General features: G+C 40.7%; 1 protein-coding gene across 6 annotated transcripts in view; it reads left to right on the forward strand.

Moving 5' to 3' along the window:
- LOC118375130 (CRACD-like protein) overlaps positions 1 to 21,184 on the forward strand; it is a 33,798-nt gene that overhangs the window by 7,415 nt on the left and 5,199 nt on the right. For 3 of the 6 annotated variants that reach the window (XM_052507068.1, XM_035761638.2, XM_052507055.1), the window contains 7 exons: positions 2,160 to 2,216; positions 13,088 to 13,167; positions 15,002 to 15,173; positions 16,846 to 16,978; positions 17,768 to 17,920; positions 18,235 to 18,282; positions 20,715 to 20,876. In XM_052507068.1, coding sequence (XP_052363028.1) covers positions 2,167 to 2,216; positions 13,088 to 13,167; positions 15,002 to 15,173; positions 16,846 to 16,978; positions 17,768 to 17,920; positions 18,235 to 18,282; positions 20,715 to 20,876 — 798 coding nt within the window. In that variant the 5' untranslated portion in view covers positions 2,160 to 2,166. The remainder of the gene's footprint in view (positions 1 to 2,159; positions 2,217 to 13,087; positions 13,168 to 15,001; positions 15,174 to 16,845; positions 16,979 to 17,767; positions 17,921 to 18,234; positions 18,283 to 20,714; positions 20,877 to 21,184) is intronic. The other 3 variants (XM_052507064.1, XM_052507060.1, XM_052507058.1) reach the window with 1 other exon arrangement.

Genomic DNA, 21,184 nt, shown 5'->3' on the forward strand with positions numbered 1-21,184 from the left:
TTGCTTGGCACTACCGTTCAGTAACTATATTCACATGGAGTATTTTATTTTTACCTTTAAAAAAAAAATTAGGCATGAAGGCCTTGCAGTTTCAGGGGATTTTTGTGTTCAAAATAACTGTGGAAATGTGGTGTAGCCCATCCCTAATAAAGATAATGTAATCAATTCTTTAACCCAGTTGATGGTTGGCACTGGTTCCACAGATGGATAATTCTATATTACAGGTCCAAACCAGCCCCGAGTGATTGTTTTGCCCCACCCAAAGTTTTTTGCATAATAAAAATGGGACTTGTTTTTGGTCAAAGACTAAAATCACCAGGATTTTTGCAAAAAATCTGTTTTATTTCAGAAATATGTTCACGTTTTGACAAATGGGAACAATCATTGTGTAGATTTGGTTCTAGACCATCCAAGTTTGAAGGCGTGCAATAAAATAATAGCCAATTTGTGGAATAATACCTGAATATGCAAAGAATGGCATATTTCTACCTTGGTGTACCTCATTTTGGAATGCATCACCATGAAGAGAACGACATTCATATCCGTAATTATACATTTGTGTAGTACGATACCATGTGTAAATCCACTTCCTGTAGTTCAATAACCAAAATAGATTTTTTTTCAAACTCACTGTGGCATGTCAAAGCTGACATCTTTGAATCTTAATTTGGAGCATATAAACTGAGTGAGATTTTACTGAAATTCTGTCACCAAACTTTACATCGGCACAGTTCTTCCAGTAAATGTTATTTAAAAAAAAAAATTGTCAAATATTCAGTGTACATACATTTTAAGTGAGAAATCTGAGACGCCGGGGCAATTCCACAGTGATGGAAAAGTAATCTATAAAAGGTCTACTCGTGAGGTTTTGCCGTCATGCTTCTGCATTATTTACAATTCACAAAAGGCCTACCTGCAGTGAGTACTCCATTCATCTTGTATCCAACCCCATTTCCAAAGAGCTTCTCTTGTCCGGTTACCAAAGACCGCTCCGCCTAACATATTCAAATTATTCAGTCATGTAACACCACGTCAACGGTAGGCCTAGGCTATATCTTGCTTATTGAGAGAGTGACCAATGCAATACAATTTACGGGAGCCTTGTATTTTCTTTTAGTTGCGGTGCGCTAAGATTTGCCATTGCGTTAGGTTTGTTCCAGTGTAGTCAAACATGAATTGCCTGTGTTTTATATATAATATTTCCACACTGAGGTTTTGAGAAGTACTGTGAAATCATGATAACCCTGTGCACAATATCTATTCCGCTTTGGCTCGGCATAATTTCATTGAAATTACGTGGAAACAATGTTCATTCAACCAGTGTGAGCACAGTGGGAAAGCCCCTCCTAGTGTGTGTGTGTGTGTGTCTGTGCGTTTCTGTTTGAATAGACTGCCTGAAATGTCTGCCTGTTTTGGACAGCCTGGCGACATCGCCAGTAAATTAGTTAATAGACCAATAAGTCCTAAACCAATAACAGCTCATTTTCTGTTGTGCCTTCTCCACTCAGACCACTCCCAGACAGTCGTAGCAAAACTCTTGCTTGAGAAATTGCTCTTTGCTAAGATCTTACCTTTTTTAATTTATTTATTGAAAACAATCACAGTAAGATACTTAATTGTTACCCAGGAATGATTTCATAGAGAACTGCTGTATTGGACTTTACTTCCTATTCCACACATTAAAAGTATCCTGGATGTTGACTAGAAAACAGTTTCAAAGGACACTAAAAGGCTTCAATCGCACTATGTTCAGCACAGCAAATGTGGATTTAGAGTCGATGTGAAAACCAGATGGCTCTCTCCTGACTCTGCTGAAGAGTGTGTGAAAGTTGTAATCGATGTGTTGTCTGTCTCATAAACCTTGCTAGTTGCTATCCTCTAATCCTTGATTGTGTAACATAGGTGACTCTTCACATCTGACTTTGAAATAGGCAAGCTCCAGTACAAAAAAAATACTCAAACCTGGCTGTGTCCCTATATGGAATTGGCAGACTCCTCTGTTTAAATTCCCCATAACTGCCTGTGTTCAAATGTTTTTTCATCTGGCTTGTTTATCTAACAGTCTTGTTTCTATCATTTAATGCTGCTCCTTTCCACCAACTCTCTCTCTCTCTCTCTCTCTCTCTCTCTCCTCCTCCTTTTCAACTCCCCCTGAAAAGTTAAACCATGAAACGGCGGACGTCATCACTGCTGGCCAGTATTGGAGGCAGTCCAAGGTCAGTCCGTTAGCCCAGTTGAAACCTGCTGCCTCTGAACCATGCTGCCCCATTGAGTAGTTTGTGATGGGTTGGTCACATGGTCAAAGCTTGGGAGGTTATGGTCCATAGGCAAACTGTGACAACCCCAGGTGGCATATTCCGCCCAGAATGCAGTTGTTCATAAGTACAACTATTATGATCCCCTTTGGACTGTGTGGACCTGTATAGACTAGACCAATCTAATTTATCATGTAGTCTAAATCAACTGTGGGTGGTGGTTGTGTTGTAAATGTACATCTCTTTGTGTTGGTGGTTTTTGTCAGTCACATTGTCCACCTAGGTAATAATGCCTCTATCTTTTGAAGCTTTATTCATCTGTGACGCAGCGATTGGAACATTTCCTCAGAGTATGACAGAGGAAATGAATAGGCAGTATCAGATGGGAGAGTAATGGTAAAGATGGCTGTTGTCCAGAAGTCAGGCTCATTAGATCCGATTTCTCTGCCTCTCTCTGCTCTCATGTGTTAAAGTCAACGACTGTGCTGCTTTTGTCGCCTGACGAACGCTGTGGAATTTTTCAACTGGCCGATTTCCACACCCACACCGAGCGGAAAATATTTTTGGTATCTCCGATTGTTCAGGCAATTCTTACATATAAACGTCTTTGGGAGGAAGGATGTTTGACATGCTTTTTACATTTCTCTCACCAGTCATGACGAATGAAGCCATTTTAGGCACTTTTTAGACATATACATATACCGTAAGGCCCTATGATCTGTGAACCGTACATGATAGACATCTTTGAGTCAATATACTCCTTATAGTGTTTTCTCAAATATGCAGTATGTGTAGATGCTGATAATTGTTTAAATTCAACATTAATATCCAGGAAAGCCAGGTTTCCAAAAGCTGGGCCTAAAATAGCGTATAAGAGATCATACAAAAGATTTTGTTGTGACTGCTAAAAATATTTGTTGGTCAAATTGAGAAATTGTGAGTAAACTCAACAAAGAAAAATAAACTGTATGAAGCCAAGATCAATGACAGGAAGAATGATGGGGGGAAACCTTGGAGTACTTATTTGTGCATAAAACAAACAATGAAATGCCATTTTAAAGGTAGAATTTTGTATGGGATAGGTGGACAAATTATTGCTATCGATCAATAATGATAAACCTCTTGGCATTGACAACTTGGATGGAAAGCTACAAAGGATGGTAGCTGATGTTATAGCCACTCCTATAGTGTTTGTCCTCCGGCCTGGAGGGAAGCCAAAGTCCTTCCACTTCCCAAGAATGGTAAAGTGGCCTTTACTGGTTCTAACAGCTGATTATGCAACACTATACGAGTCATCAACCACAGATAGTGAATTCACTGCAACCCTAAACAAAACGTTGCAGTCAGTTTTAGAATGGGTGGCCAGTTATAAACTGGTCCTGAACATCACTAAAACTAAGAGCATTGTATTTGGTACAAATCATTCCCTAAGTTCCAGATCCCAGCTGAATCTGGTAATAAAAGGTGTAACCGTTGAGGAGACTAAATTACTTAACGTTACCTTAGACTGTAAACTGTCATGGTCAAAACGTATTGATTCAATGGTTGTATAGATGGGGTGAGGTCTGTCCGTGATAAAGAGATGTTATGCTTTTTTGTCTCCACAAAGCAAGTCCCGCAGGCTCTAGTTTTTATCTTAATTTTTATCCAGTCATATGGTCAAGTGCTGCAAAGATGAACCTAGTTAAGCTGCAGCTGGCCTAGAACCGAACGGCACGTTTTATTCTTTATTGTAATCAGATGGCTAATATCAATAATATGCATGTCAGTCGTTCCACAACTCTTAGCATCACTTGTTTATTATAAGAAATGTGTTGGAAATTCCAAATTGTTTGCGTAGTCAATTTACACACCAGAGGGTCTTTTCATAGTCCCGGGTTCAGAACGAATCCTTCTGTAGCTCAGTTGGTAGAGCATGGCGCTTGTAACGCCAGGGTAGTGGGTTCGATCCCCGGGACCACCCATACGTAGAATGTATGCACACATGACTGTAAGTCGCTTTGGATAAAAGCGTCTGCTAAATGGCATATATTATATTATTAAACGTACAGTATTATACAGAGCCATGATTGACTGGAACTCCCATCTCATGTAGCGCATCAATGTGACCTACTTTTTGTATGTACTGACATGTACAGTGCATTTGGAAAGTATTCAGACCACTTGACTTCTTCCACGTTTTTTGTTATGTTACAGCCTTATTCTAAAATTGATTAAATAGTTTTTTCCCTCATCAATCTACTGTACACAATACCCCATCATGAAGAAGCAAAAACGGGTTTAGACATTATAGCAACTATTAAAAATATCACATTTACATAGGTTTCGAAACCCTTAGTACTTTGACGCACCTTTGACAGCGATTACAGCCTCAAGTTTTGGGTATAACACTACAAGCTTGGCACACCTGTATTTGGGGAGTTTCTCCCATTCTTCTCTGCAGATCCTCTCAAGCTTTGTCAGGTTGGATGGGGAGTGTTGCTGCACAGCTATTTTGGAGACCACTATTCCTTCAACCTCATGGCTTGGTTTTTGCTCTGACATCATTGCCTTTCCAAATCATGTCCAATCACTTGAATGTGCCACAGGTGGACTCCAACCAAGTTGTAGAAACCGCTCAAGGATTATCAATGGAAACCAGATGCATCCGAGCTCCATTTCGAGTCTCGTAGGTATTAAGTAGTCAGACTCTTTGCTAAGTAAGGTATCTCTTTTTATTTTATTTAAGAAATTCGGAAATCTGTTTAAGCTTCGTCTTTATGGGGCATTGTGTAGAGATTGAGGAAAATATATAAAATTAAAAATGTTCCTAAATTTTAGAATAAGGCTAACGTAAGAGTGTGGAAAAAGTGAAGGTCTGAGTACTTTCCAACTGCCTCTTATCAGATACATACAGTGCACACGCACGCTACATGTTTTAAATTGTAAAGCCTTTTGTCTAAGGTCTTTCGTTATGTGTCGAACCCCAGTAAGACTAGCTGTCGCTAATGGGGATCCTATGAAATCATTATTAAAAGTATATCTCAACTAACCTTTTTTTGAATTTGGCCACTCTGGTACTTAATGATATGACCCATTTCATACATAGAACTTGACATAGGTAATTAACCAAACGCAGCTTTACTTTAGGATTACACAGTCAGCAAAGGGAGTTCCCTTTGAATCAATTTCCCATTCACTGTGTTGGTGGTGCTCATAAGATGTATCAAATTTAGAATTAGGGGGGGTTACATTTTAATTTGGACAGACTTGACAAATCTGCTCATGGGGCATGCTGAGATCACTTGACACATGTTCCATTATGATTAATGTTTTTCCATGCAGGGAAAATATATAATTATACAATTTCTAATGTCACACCAAAGGACATGTCTTAACACAGGATGAAAGAAAAGAATCAGTCAGATTTCTTGTTAAAGTATATTTTGTGAAATACAAACTGTTGTAGAACATGAAATACTTCAAATAAAACGCACACAAAAAAACAATATTAAGCAACTTTGTGCTGTAAAATGTTAACACTCACTTGGGCTCCCGAGTGGCCAGCGGTCTAAGGCACTATATCTGTGCCAAGAGTCGTCACTGCAGTGCCTGGTTCGAATCCATGCTGCATCACATCCAGCCAGCGTCAGCCGGGGTAGGCCGTTATTGTAAATAAGAATGTGTTCTTAACTGACTTGCCTAGTTTAATAAAAATAGGTATGAAGTGAAACAATTTCTGTGTTCAAACAATCACCTGTTAACAATGCTTAAAGTGAACATGTAAATCATGCTAATGCTTTTTAAAATTGTATTTAATTTATTCATCTTAAAATAACATTTTACTGAAGTGAGTTAAATAGTTCTAAACTTCTCTTCTCTATACCTCTTTCTCCATTTCTCCCAAAGCTTTTCTCTTTTGTGATGGTCTCAAAGACATCATTCTAAATGTTTCAATTTCCCCCCTGGATTTCTGCTTTAGATATCTATAAGATAAAATTACATTCTCAAAAGTAGGCCTAATACTCAATTAGGATCAGGGGTGAAAGAATTCATTTCTTCTCATTATGGGGACCTCCCATGTGTGCACACAATTTATTTTATTTTATGGGCATAATCATAGAATTACACAATCCCTAATGATTTAATGGGCTGACTATGGGCCTAATAGTAAGATTTGTCTTAACTTTTAAAATGTACTGGCATAAAGTTGCATTAACACAACCAGTCATGTTACCTGATCGTCAAAAAATTACTTTCAAAAGGCTGTACTGTAGGCTACCTGTGCACATTACTCAGGAACGGCGCCAAGTCGGCCGTTGCAGAAATAAAACGGTTTTAAGCCCAATTTACAGTGCATTCGGAAGGTATTACATTTTATTACGTTACAGCCTTATTCTAAAATGGATTCAAGAAAAACAAATTCCTCAATCTACATACACTATCCCATAACAAAGGGATAACTGGTTTAGATTTGTTTTTAAAAACCTTTATGTAAATAAGTATTCAGACCCTTAGTTATGAGAACACGAAATTGCGCTCCAGTGCATCCGGTTTCCATTGATTATCCTTGATGTTTCTACAACGTCATTGGCGTTAACCTGTGGTAAATTCAATTGATTGGACATGATTTGGAAAGACGTGTGTGCGCACCCACCGTTGACAGTGCATGTCAGATCAAAAACCAAGTCATGAGGTTGAAGGAATTGTCCATAGAGCTCCGAGACAGGATTGTGATTGCCAAAAGGTACCTAAAAGTACTCTTAGACCATCAGAAACAAGATTCTCTGGTCTGATGAAACCAAGATTGAACTCTTTGGCCTGAAAGCCAAGCGTCACGTCTGGAGGAAACCAGGCACCGCTCATCACCTGGTCAATACCATCCCTATGGTGGGGGTAGCGTCAGGCTGTGGGAATGTTTTTCAGTGTCAGGGACTGTGAGAATAGTCAGGATCGAGAGATGAATGGAGCAGAGTACAGGGAGATCATTGACGCAAAGCGTTCTGGAGCAGGTTAGGACCTCAGACTGGGTTGAAGGTTCACCTTTCAACAGGACAATAACCTTACGCACACTGACAAGACATTGCAGGGGGGGCTTCGGAACAAGTCTGAATGTTCTTGCGTGGCCTAGCCAGAGCCTGGACTTGAACCTGATCGAATATCTCTGGAGAGACCTGAAAATGGCTGTGCAGCGATGCTCCCCATTCCACCTGACAGTTTGAGAGGATCTGCTGAGAAGAATGGGAGAAACTCTCCAAATACAGGTGTGCCAAGCTTGTAGTGTAATAATACCCAAGAAGACTCGAGGCTGTAGTCTCTGCCAAGTACTTCAACAAAGTACTGAGTAAAGGATCTGAATACTTATGTAAATGTGATAACCCTAATTAGCCCATTGTCGTTATAGGGTATTGTTTGTTACAGCCATATTCTAAAATGGATTAAACTGTTTTTTTCCCCCCGTCAAAAATCTACAATGTGGAAAAAGTGAAGGTGTCTGACTACTTTCTGAATGCACAAGATATTTTTCCGATCATTATTGATATATATAGTAGGCTAATCAACTATAATTATGTGTTCTCTTCTTTCATTACTTGATGCTTGTCTAGAATACTAAATAAAGCCTTGCTCACCAGAATGTCAGAAATCGATAGATTGATCAATCTAGTGGACATTGGTAAAGTTGTCTGTATTTCTGCTTCTTTCACAGAGCAAGGACATTTGGTGATCAGGGAGATTTCCAAATGAGTTTGACTGGTTTTAAGGAAATTAAAAGCTGTGGAAATAGATCCAACATGTTTCTGATAGTATTTCAGTTTGTCGTGTGTATGTATATATGTATGTGTATAGATATATATATATATATATATATATATTTTTTTTTTGTGGTTAAATGAAAGTCAGCTTTTATGTCGCTGAATGAAATTACATGTTTATTCTACACAAAAGGTCCTTATGCGCACATTCGCATAAGATGCTGAAAGAAATTATATTTCTCCACACCTGTTTATGAGACTAACATTTGGTCTATAATTGTACTGTGAGGAACACTTAATTCTGCAGCGGTTAATGGCATAATAGCCTAGATGTAAGGCCTACATTCAGTGTCCAGACTTCAGTTACTATTCCAACTATTAGGCTACTCCATTATATAATAATTACGGCATCCATACAGTGCCATTTGATGAATGCAAAAAGACATTACTTACAGAACACCAAAAAGTGTTATGAATGACATTTGTTGATTTGTCATCATTCATTAGGCCTACCCAAGTCTTGTAACCTGAATTGATGCATATACTGCTGTCCATGTGCGTTTCGGTCTCGGCCACTCATCTCTGCAATGGCAATTTGTTTTATCATTGAACCACACCACATGAGTTTGTTCAGTCATTTTTCATCTGACTGACATGCGGGAATGATAGCGTTCCTACCGGACCGTTGCCGACTTACTTTCACTGCTGATTAGGACTGTTAATATCAAGCTTTTTTTTCATATTTTCTGTTTACTTTCTGCGTCTCGGGACATCCCCTTTTCTCAGCGTTTCTCTCCCTGTATCTTCATGTTTTTTTTCTGCACTCCACATCTCTTAAGCAGACAGACTTGTTTTCTTTTTGCCTGTTATCTAACAATGTACCCAGGATCTTGATTTGTACTGAACAAAAATATTAACGCAACATGTAAAATGTTGGGCCCATGTTGCATGAACTGAAATTAAAGATCCCAGAAACTTTCCATATGTACAAAGCTTCTCTCCAATTTTATGCACAAATTTGTTTGCATCCCCGTTAGTGAGCGTTTTCTCCTTTGCCAAAATAATCTGCCCACCTGACAGGTGTGGCATATTAAAAAGCTGATTTTAAACAGCATGGTAATTACACAGGTGCACCTTGTGCTGGGGGCAAAAGGCCACCCTAAAATATGCTTTTTTTTTTGCCACAATGTCTCAAGTTGAGTGTGCAATTGGCAAGCTGACTGCAGGAATGTCCACCAGAGCTGTTGCCAGAGAAAGGAATGGTAATTTATCTTCCATAAGTCACCTTCAGCGTCGTTTTAGAGAATTGGACAGTACCTCCCACCGGCCTCACAGCCACAGACCACGTGTATGGCATCGTGTGGGTGAGCGGTTTGTCAATGTTGTGAACGAAGTGCCCCATGGTGGCGGGGTTATGGTATGGGTAGGCATAGGCTACTGACAACACATGCATTTTATTGATGGCTGTTACGTATGCCTCTTGGAGGGAACGCAACACCCTGCTACAACTCTCTGTGGAGTGAAAAAAGGTGTGCGGGTAAGGATGACCGAGGCAGAGAATATGTACCATTTACAGGGAATTTATTCTTCCACCTTGTGAAGGAAAAGGCGCTGGACAGAAGCAAAGAAAGTTCCCCCTCTCCTACCTTACCTGCTTACCCACTGGTTACTTTACTTAGCACCCCTAATAAACACTGTCTTTTCAAGCTGCAGAAGGAGTTGGTAATTGAGGACAGCTGTATCCCCTGACAAGAGGGTGGGGGTCAGAGCTCCAATTAGTGATGGGCTGACCAATCAGCTGCTTTGGAATCCAGGAAGTCATTTCCTGAAACTCATACATACAAAACCACAACACAGAAACTGGGGAACCTAACGATGGCAATTTGAATGCACAGAGATACCGTGATGATCCTGAGGCCCATTTCATCTCCCACCATCACCTCACGTTTCAGCATGATAATTCACTGTACACAATTCTTGGAAACTGAATGTCCCAGTTCTTCCATACTCAGCAGACATGTCACCCATTGAGCATGTTTGGGATGCTCTGGCTCTACGGGTACAGCAGCGTGTTCCAGTTCCCGCCAATATCCATCAACTTCGCACCGCCATTGAAGAGAAGTGGGACAACATTCCACAGGCCACAATTAGCAGCCTGCTCAACTCTATGTGAAGGAGATGTATTTATTATGGATCCCCATTACTCTTCCTCGGGTCCAGCAAATTAAGGCAGTTTATACAACTTTTTAAAATTTTTACATTTACAATACATTCAGATGTCACAACACACTGTGTGCCCTTTAGGCCCCTATTCTACCACTACCACACATCTACAGTACTAAATCTGTGTGTGCATGTGCCTATGTTTGTTGCTTAACAGAAAAATAAAAAACAGTAGGGACTGTTTTTAAAATCTAAGTTCACTGCTTGCATCAGTTACTTGATGAGAAATAGAGTTCCATGTAGTTATGGCTCTATGTAGTACTGTGTGCCTCCCATAGTCTGTTCTGGACTTGGACTGTGAAGAGACCTCTTGTGACATGTCTTGTAGGGTATGCATGGTTGTTCAATCTTTGTGCCAGTAGTTCAAACAGACAGCTTGGTGCATTCATGTCAATACCTCTCATAGTAGTGATGAAGTTAATCTCTCCTCCACTTTGAGCCAGGATGGATTGACATGCATATTATTAATACTAGCTCTCTGTTTACATCAAAGGGCTGGCTGTGCTGCCCTGTTCTGAGCCAATTGCAATTTTCCTAAGTCCTTTTTTTGTGGCACCTGACCACACACCTGAACAGTAGTTAAGGTGCGACAGTAGTCAAGGTGTTGATGGTATTAAGGCAAAGTAGTGCTTTATTATGGACGTACTGCTCCCCATCTTAGCTACTGGGCTCCCGAGTGGCACAGCGGTCTAAGGCACTGCATCTCAGTGCAAGAGGTGTCACTAGACAGTCCCTGGTTTGAATCCAGGCTGTATCACATCTGGCCGTGATTGGGTGGCACACAATTGGCCCAGTGTCTGGGTTTGGCCGGGGTAGGCCATCCATTGTAAATACGAATTTGTTCTAAACCGACTTGACTAGTTAACCTTTTTTTAATTATGTTTAAAAATAATAATACTGTTGTATCAACATGTTTTGACCATGACAGTTTACAATCTAGGGTTACTCCAAGGAGTTTAGTCATCTCAATTTGCTCAATTTCCACATTATTACAAGATTATGTTGAGTTTTAGTGAGTATTTTATTTATTTTTTGCACTGTGTGAGGCTAATGGTGGTCATGCCAGATACTGACTGGTTTTCTGATCCATTCCCCTACCTTTTTTTCTTAAGGTATCTGTGACCAACAGATGCATATCTGTATTCCCAGTCATGTGAAAGCCATAGATTAGGGCCTAATTAATTTATTTCAATTGTCTGATTTCCTTATGAACTGTAACTCAGTAAAATCTTTGAAATTGTTCCATACTGGGTTCATATTTTTTTGGACCGTGTCATTTTTGTGTCACACCAGCGGAAATAACATCACACCAAAGGATGTTTCATGCAGTTTGGGCAATCTGGGGCCTTGGAGTTTAGCTAGCATTCCACTACTGTACCCACTAAAATATGTTCACATTATGTCATACAGAAATAATTTCAAGCATTTTCATGTAAAAGGTGTTGCACCAAATGAAAATAAAACGGACACTAATGTGGGAGGATGAAAAAGGCCTATATATTGATACATTCATAATCAAAAACTCACCCTCAGATCATGCCATGTGCTCCAGTCATGTCTTCTGCACTTCCTGTTTGGGCAAGGATCCTTCAACCGCAATGGCTTCCAGATAATGGCTCGTTTTAATATCACAATATTGCGCCACACCAGTGGAAATAAATACATAAAGGTTTTTATAATCAACTACATTTGTTCAGAGAAAATTGAGTATGGATGGACTTGGGAAATATTCTCATGAATAGACATCTGTGTTAACATGCTACATATTGGGAGAGAAGGGTTTCTCTTATTTTTCTATATATTTGAATTTCATCACACACAAACGCGTCACATTTAGTTAAAGAACATTGTAAAAATGTTATTAATGGTCTAGATGATCCAAACAACGCAGTGTCTTCATAACCATAAAATTGCGTTTTCACAAATTAAAGTAAGTTATTCATGTTTTTGGCACATTGAAGTGAAAAAAAAAAGCAGTGGCACGTCAACCACCCATTTATTCTCAGACCTCCTCGGGTATTTGTACTATGCGGCTGAGTGTGATTGAAAGTGTTAGTATTGTAACTTCTCTCCCTTTCGTTCACTCTCTGTTGATATTCCTTGTTTTTATAATAATCGCATTCAGACTTAAGTTCATGTGGAAATTAACAAGTTACTCCTAAGTAATTGCATTTGAAGACCTTTATTAAGACTGCCCCCGAACCAGGGATATTGACTTGCACAAAGCATAGCCATTCTCATAAGCTCTAACCCCTCATCATGCCCTTAATACAATTGGCAGGAAATCATACATGCCGAGGAGGTAATTGCATTTGAATCATCTTTATTAATGGAGTAACTAGGTTTGCACGTGTGGTCAAATTCCAAATTGCCTCAACATCCTGTTTAGTCATTCTGTGGGGCCAGGGGCTGGGACTGGCTGTCACTGACCCTCTGACTTCCTTGTGGTGCGTCTGAGGCTATCCTGCTGGGTGCTCCAGACCAGAGCGATCTCCAGCCTCCAGACAGGCCCCTCCAGTAATCTGCCCCAGCCAGGCACAGGCTGCTTATCTCAGCCTCTTCCTGTGCCACGGCAGGGCGGTGACGTGTAGGGCGTTGTGGTAGAGAGAGACTGGTTGCCCCTCCCTGATCTCTTCTCAAATAGAGAGCAGGGTTATGAAAATGGTTGTTACCATCGCAGGAGATTCACACAGCTGAGTTACAGTAAATGGGGATGAATAAAATGCAGTGCCTGATTTGAATCTGTGTTATTGTAGTCAGTCCATATAGACAATGGTCTTATTTATTAGTATCCCAAATCCCTGGAAGGCTTCCCTCTGTAATATAGTTAAGTCTTTCCCTCTGTCTCCATAGTAAATGCCTGTTTCTCCCTCACAGCAGTGACTGCAGCATCATGGCCTCTGGACCATCAGATGTGATGACCAACCAGGATCCTGCAGACCCCACAGAGTGCACAGGTAAACCCACACTAACTGGCTTTGATAGCCCTTTTTTAAAGGGGATCTTCACTATTATCTTGTCATTGGTAAATGGCACTACCAGACAGTTTCCTATCTGATCAGACTTACAGTATCTAGTCTGTAGGAAGGGAATGGCAAAATGACTCCTTGTCCACACAGTTTACATATATCCTCAGAGGCATAGATCCATGTCTGAGAAGCCTTGGGGTTCTTCATTGTAAGTGATACAATTATCATTGTGAGAATCCCTCCACATGATCCATGCAAAGGTTTTCGTGTTTCTTCTAGACCTGTGTGCTGTTAGCTCTCTCAAAGCATTGGCCTTCAGGGAGGATCAGGCCAAGCTTAAGAAAGCGACATTATTACAGTTGTATTGGCAGGAAATTAAGTAAAATATAATGCATCTCACCACCCCTAAAGAACATTGTAAAAATGTCCATTCGCCAACCCTACTGTGATGTGTGTGCTCTGGGAACGAGGAAGTCAGGGACTGCAAGGTCAGGCTCGGCCCCGTCTCTGGAGGGCTAGCCGGGATGTGGATTAGCCCTTCCCTTCAGCAATAGGTCACACTGACAATCTCCTCTATTGGATTGAACTTCTAAAGCGGAGGGCAAAGTCCATTAAAGTAAATAATTTGTCAATGGCTGAAGGTGTGCCGGCCAGGCGGCGTGCCAGGGGATAATGTGGTGTACCCTGAGAGTCAGGGGGTGGGGGTTAAGCTGCAGTCAAGATAGAAGCCCCGTGTGTAATATGTCTGTGGAATTAGAGGGGTCTTGGCCATGCCTCTTCCAAAGGGTTACAGTTTGTAATAGAATTAACATCAACTCAAGGAGAGTAATTCGTTGTTAGGTACGGCAGTGCTCACTAGATCAATGAGAATATTTAGTGGGAGAGTTTCTTGTGTCTGACTGTTTGTGTCCCATCTTCCCATCTTAGCCCAAATTTGTCCTGTTGGTCAAAAAAAAAACTCTGCACAAAATATATTGGTCTCAGCTTACATGTTCAGCTACTACAGTATATACATTCATACATCTGTAGTAATAAATCCCTCTCCTACTGGACTTGCGTTTTCCCTTGATTTGTTGACTTCAGCCATACTGAATGGCCCAATTCAAAGTGTGTGTGATGATGCCAGCTCAAGGCCTTGTCTGTAATTGGATCTCAAGTGTTTTCCAGAGCATGTGAGCAACAGGATTGTGTGGCTTTATATATAAATATAGTCACTACTACCAACCTTCACTTCTTCAAGGCAGTGCTTGCTCTTTAATCAGACAATTGTATTCCTAGCTGCTAAAGGTCTCCATCCTAGGATTGTTCATGTTGTAGTCATCCCCTCTCAAATATTGGCTAATTTGTATGGATCCAAATAACTTGACCTTCTCTTTGATAATTGGCCTTTCTGCTGCACCGTTTCACCTTCTGCTATTTTGGCGTAATGTCATATTGTATCTAAAATAGTGTCTGCTGTATTATGATTTTGCACCTCAACAAACAGTTAAGATCTCTGCCTTGTATTATTCTCAAGATTTGGGGTTAGGGACAGTTTTTAGTTAAAGAGGTGTTGAGATTTTAAACGGGTGCTAAATGTTAAATGGAACTGTTGAAGTGTTTTACTACCCCTCTCACTTGGTAATGCAAAGGTACGTTGGTTTTTGACCAACACATGGTAAATTACTCTCACTTTACTTGAGCTCACATGAGGGAGTAGATGCTCGTTTAAAAGCTTTCATTAGGTAGTCTTATTTGTTTGCTAGTGAAAAGACAAACGGTTAGGGAATAGCTCCCATTGTAAACTGGAGATGTTTAACCATGATATCTATCTTCATTGTAGGCAAGAAGAAGTCCAAGTTCCAGACCTTCAAGAACTTTTTTGCTAAGAAGAAGAGAAAAGAGGCTGCAACTCCTGCCGGGGACAATGGGTTGAAGTCTAGCCAGTCCAGTGACAATGTCAATGCCCCTGAACCAGCATTCCTCATCCGGTCTGAGAAAGACGAGGGCTCTGGGTAAGATTTATATTTTTCTCACGGGTATATTTTGGTCATCACTATGGCAACAGCCTTCAGGAACAATAAACACAATATTTACATCTTACAGTTAAATGAGAAAATACAAGCAATTTCATCCTTAACAAAGAACAAATGTGTCACTGAATTTCTCCTCTGTATGTTTACAACATTAAAGGCACATATTTGTCCTAATGGAGTGGGCCGCTGGGAATTAAAGTTCTGCCTACCACTTAGTCACCTGAATAATAAATCAAGTCTTGTCTGCTAATTTTAGAGTTTAGCGAATTTTACTTCATTAAACATGCAGCCTCATAGGCTACCTGCTGCAGACAACTTCCCCAGAGACATGGATCGAGTCCTAAATGGCTCCCCATTCAGTGCACTACTTTTTATCAGGATCCATGGTGTTCCGTTTCAAAAGTAGTGCACCATATTGGTAGTAGGGTTCCATTTGGGACATTACCAGAGCTAGTGACTTGTCATTACTGCTCCTTTAGGTTTTTCTACAAATGTTATTAGATTTATTCCTACATGATTGGATGGATGACCCAGCCACTGCCTGACTGCTACTTAGGGGAGAGCTCTGGGCCTCATTTATAACCTCTAAGTTTCACACTAAATGTCTGTGTGCCATTTCTGAAAAGACTGCATACGTAAAAAAATATTGATCACGCCATACATCCGTGTGTTTCCTGTTATAAATCAGACCTGTCGTAAACATTGTGCATTGTGAACAAGCATTATAGTGCCACCTGGAAAACGCTCATGTGATCTTTTTCTATGGTGACAATAACGGCCTTATTTGTGAGTTGAAACTTTTGGAAATGGGCCATAGCATTTAAGGTGTGTTGCCAGAATACTATCGCTGTAGTATTCAGCAAAGGTCTGTGACTATTTCTGAAGGGGGGGGAAAAAAATGGCAAATTTGTTTGCTGAACATTTTATTTAACAATGTTTTGCATTGACTGTTTCCCCCAACCTAACTATGCGGCACTGCCTGCGGCACTGCAACATTATCTAGGCCTACTCGAGGCATTTTAAATTGCATGGTGAACTGTCTGTTCTTACCGTAGGCAACTATTATTTTTTTTATTTTACGTTCTATTGTAGCCAACATAACCGAAATAGCTTATCTATTTACTACTGTGAAGTAGTTACAATTCATCCCAACTCTCATTTTAAATTGGATCTTCATTTGTTGTATTAGCTACTTCGGGAGTATGAAACCATTTCAGTCAGAAATGTGAGGAACTTATTCTGCATTGATCATGGAAAAAGATAATCAGGGGAAAAAAAATGTTTTATTGCAAAGATCAAATAGATTGTTTTGCTCTTCTCACCAACGGCAAATAACTGCATCATGTCTTTTGGATTTTATGAATAAGCATGTAATTTCCCCCATTTGCACAAAATACTTCTTGCCTGCTGGCAAGGCAGTGCTTCAACCGTCAGAAATTGTGTGCATATATGGTCTAAGGTGTGTAGGAAGTTAAGCATGTTCTCACATCAAGTACATTTCTTTTATATATGCCAACTTGTGCGTGAACAGGTGCTGCATGTTTTGTGGAAGTGTTTGTGAATGAGGCCCCAAATTAATTGATTTGTCATTTTAACATGAAATCTCTTGTTCTGTCTTTTTTTTTTTTTTTTTTTTTTTTTTTTTTGCAAGGTCAAAAATCTACATGGGAAATAAGGCTCTGTCACATGACAGTGTCTTTGTCTCCGATTTGCCCCTGTCAGAGGTAAACGAGGATCTTGGAGCCTTTCAGGACAACATCCATGGTAAAGTCAAGTCTCTACAGGTGGGTAGTTAAGCCTGTGTTCCATACTTGGACTGGCTGTAATTCTGGATTTTGTACCTATAGTCCAATATCATACACCCACAACAAGTGAAAACCATGTGTCTCTGTGGCTCGTGTTAGTATCTGACATTCAGCTCTCTTAAATCGGTATTAGCTTTGGCACTCTGTCTGTAGAACCTGGGTATAAAATTAGCCAGTCTGGTCATAAGCCGGGTAGACTGGGCGCTAGCTAGCTAAGGCTCATCCTTAGGTCTTACTACCTGGAGTGTTCTTGGCAGACTGCCACAACGGGCCGGCGTGTACGCGCAGGCTAATACATACAGCGGTCTGATGCACAACAGTGTTGACTAGGCACAACAACATGCTAAAATGGAGGAGATAACAGATGTTTGGCTGGTGGTGTTCAGTCTATAATAAGTCCATTTGGAGAAGGATAGGGTTTCTAATACCTTTTGTTGGAAGGAGACAGACTTGAGACTGTCCTTGAGAGCAGCTGAGCTCATTCAGATACACACACTGAATGGACACTATCTGTGATACTGCTTTCTTTCACCACGCAAAGTCTGTTTTTCAGCTAGAATGGACCGATTTGTTGCTTTACTCACTTTCACTTATCATTCTACTTTGACGAGTTCTTAACCACTAGGTAGGGTAGCATGCTCTCAGAACATGTGATCTGAAAGCGAAAAACCAATCTTTAGTACTCTATTGCTGCACACGAGTCATATTTGTAGAAGTTTTACATTAATACATTGCAAAATCAAGGTTGATAAGTGTGTTGTCCTGCAGCTCCAGCTGAAACAGGCCATCCGGCTAGGCTCTCCTCCGTCTCTGTGTGTGAAGGGGGATGACGCAGGGACTCTGTCTGAGGATGATGGCCTTCCCTGCAGCCCACCAGAGTACTCCACCCTGCACGCCGTCCTAGCTGGGGTGTCCCACAGGGTACGCATCATTATGCAGTGAGGACTGGCATCGTGTTCATGGGGTCAACTTCATGTTTGCAATCATTGGACCAGATTAGCTACATAGCTAGTTCTGGTCTTCAGTACCTAGTACATGCCACACAATTATAATATGTGACTGCAGTCGCATGATACCTGTCACATCCAATACCTGCACATACCACACATTCATGTTTCATGAAAGCTACCGTGAGGATGTCTCGTGCTTATGTCTACAGATCTATTGCTGTCTATCACCCTTTTATAACTGCGCCGTCACTCATCCTGTCTCTCTCTCCTCCCAAACTGGTACAGAGGAACAGCTCCCTGAGTCTGGAGGGAACAGACAGCGACGAAGACCAGGTAATATCCCGCTTTCCATGCTATTTTGTTAATCTAGTCATGTGCTTCCTATTCAGTGGACACATTGAATGATCCTCCTTGTCATTTGACCATCGTGACCAATCCGAATGCACCATTAGCCCAAAGAGGCAGAGAGGGATGCTTCTTTCGTATTATGTGGAAGAAATGGATCAAGATGACTGGGTTGTATTGTCATTTGATTTTAAGGATAAATGTTCCCCAGATGTATTACACGTGTTGACGTCTTGGAGTACATCTGCCTTGATGATGTATAAAGCTGTGTGTCTTCCGACGAAGCTTGTACTCTTCATGAAATGAAAGCTTCTGTGTCAGATGCAGTGTTAAGCAGTAGGAGTGAGTCAGGATGGAAGCATTGTTGAGCTTCATACGTCAATGATATATATGTGTACCATATGCAACTGAGGCTCAGAGCAACTACATGCGTTGTTGGCCATATTTACACCATACATGTACACAGTGGTTTGTTATACACATCAGAATTTAGGATACTTAGATATTTCTCTTTTCTGCCTCTCTGTCTGAATGATTTGGCAAAAGTCTCATGATCAAATGTAATTACTGCAAGTTATTCATGCGTTAACGTAAACAAGACAGTCAGTGGAATAATGCTGTGTGAAGTGTATCTGCCTCAGCACGTATGTTGGTGTTATTATCGCAGCTGGCACGCTCACACTCGACATAATGGGACCAGTGGAATGAATAGAGACTTGGCTAGTTTCTATGAATGCTGATTGAATCTTTTAAGCTTTTCTCAATTGGATTTGATTGAAAGGAATCTGCCAAGGGACTCCAAATAATCGTCTGAAGTTGTGAAAGGAATGTCCTAAAAAAGGAACCACAATTGGCATTTGATTGACTTAAAAAGGCTCACACAGCCCTCTGATAGCACGTTCAATAGTAGCTTCTATTGTTTTTGTATATATGATAGTATACCGGTTTTTTTTTCTTTCTCTTGAGCTATCTTTTCCACTTAGCCAGGAGTTTAAAAAAGGGTCAGAATAAAATGGAAAACCTGCAGAGAGTAAATCACTCCACTCAGCATTCCAACTGCTGCCTCGTGGGATGACAGGAAGATATGGGGGGGGGGTTCCCATAGGAACTGGTGTACCATGTGTGACTTTTCAGTAGTTTCTGACTGTTCGTCCTGAATGACAAACATAACGCAGGCACATACACAGATGCACTTGTTTATTCTCAAAATTCCAAATAGTTGTCACGCGCTTGTGTTTTGCCTCGCTTGTCATGCCTTCAGCTGGGCCCGGAGCTGTAACAAGCTAGAGATTGTTTTTCGAGCCATAAATGGCAGCGTGCTTTTGGTTTGACCTCTTTTGAAATGGGAAGGGGTGGCAGTACACTTGCTTTGTCTCCCAGCTGCAAGCACCACTGAGAATCCCACCACAAATCTTAAGCTGAAGATGATGACCTGACAGTAATAAAGTTGCATTTCATTCTGCTGGTCTGTTTCTGCAGGATGTATTGTTTGACTCAGAGGAAGGTGGGTGGGGGTCCTCCCGTTTGGTCTGAATGCATTCCATTGGTTTTCTCTGGCAGTCTTCTGCAAATGGGGATATTACACCACTCAGTCAGGAGGCCCTGCCAAGACGAGCCCTGGCATTAGAACAAACGCAATACATTAATTTACTGTATATATTCAGTAAATTTGTGTGTGTATATAATATTAATATAAATAAATGTAAAAAATCCACTCTGCTGGATACAATACAAACGGAGGTAGTTTCACTTATGACAACCTGTCTCTGGTTACACAGGGCAAATACATTTTGATACCCATAATGGCAGCAATCCTATTTGCTAAAATGTCCATGTTTGTGTAAAATCTGTATTGTATATGACAAATAGCTATTTATCATAAGAATCCATTTCTAGTATGAAAGCAAGCTGTTAAGTCCGAGGTGGATCATTTGAGGTGGAATTGCTGTCAAACGGTAGAGGAAACCCACCTACATTCCAGAGCACTGAGAGTGGAGGCCTGTATTTGTTCAGCTAATGTCAGTGGGAGCCAGGCAGAAAAATGCCAGGACATTGGTCTGCCTGGGACATTTTTACTGACGCTCAACGCTGCTAGAAGGTCTTTATAATGGCGTCCCTGACATTGTTTATCCAGCTGAACAGTCAGTCCTCTCTCTTCTCCATTTTCTTATAGCTTTTCCTTTTGTCTTGAGTAGGAAACTCACCCCCATATCTTAGGATATGGTTTATCTGTGTCAGGAGAAACTATATTTGATCCACAATTCAGCATTCTTGAATCTGTTTAGCTGGTATCTGGCTTCAGCAGAGAGTAATGTGACATGTGGACAGATGTCTGATGACCATTGAGATTGTAAGAGGTTGTAATCATTATATTATTTACTGTGTTAAAATGGCCTCTCTCTCTCCCCCCTCATGTGTAGATGTCCTGTGAGGCGGGCTCAAGATCAGTCAGTCCCCTGATCCCCCTGCCTGTAGACTTCAGCCAGCCTGCCAGTCCCATGGGCTGCCTGGACAACACCGCCGCTCGCCACCGCCTGGCCGTCCGACACAAGGCCTGCTCCAAGATGAGGAAACCCACCACTGTAAGATGTACAGTTGAAGGCAGAAGTTTACATGCACCTTAGCCAAATACATTTAAACTCAGTTTTTCACAATTCCTGACATTTAATCCTAGTAAGAGTTCCCTGTTTTAGGTCAGTTAGGATTACCACTATTTAAAGAATGTGAAATGTCAGAATAATACTAGAGAATTATTTATTTTAGCTTTTATTTATTTCATCACATTCCCAGTGGTTCAGAAGTTTTACATGCATTCAATTAGTATTTGGTGACATTGCCTTTAAACAATTTAAACTTGGGTCAAATGTTTCAGGTAGCCTTCCACAAGCTT

Source organism: Oncorhynchus keta, chromosome 4 (assembly GCF_023373465.1).
Source record: "Oncorhynchus keta strain PuntledgeMale-10-30-2019 chromosome 4, Oket_V2, whole genome shotgun sequence".
Lineage (NCBI taxonomy): Eukaryota > Metazoa > Chordata > Actinopteri > Salmoniformes > Salmonidae > Oncorhynchus > Oncorhynchus keta.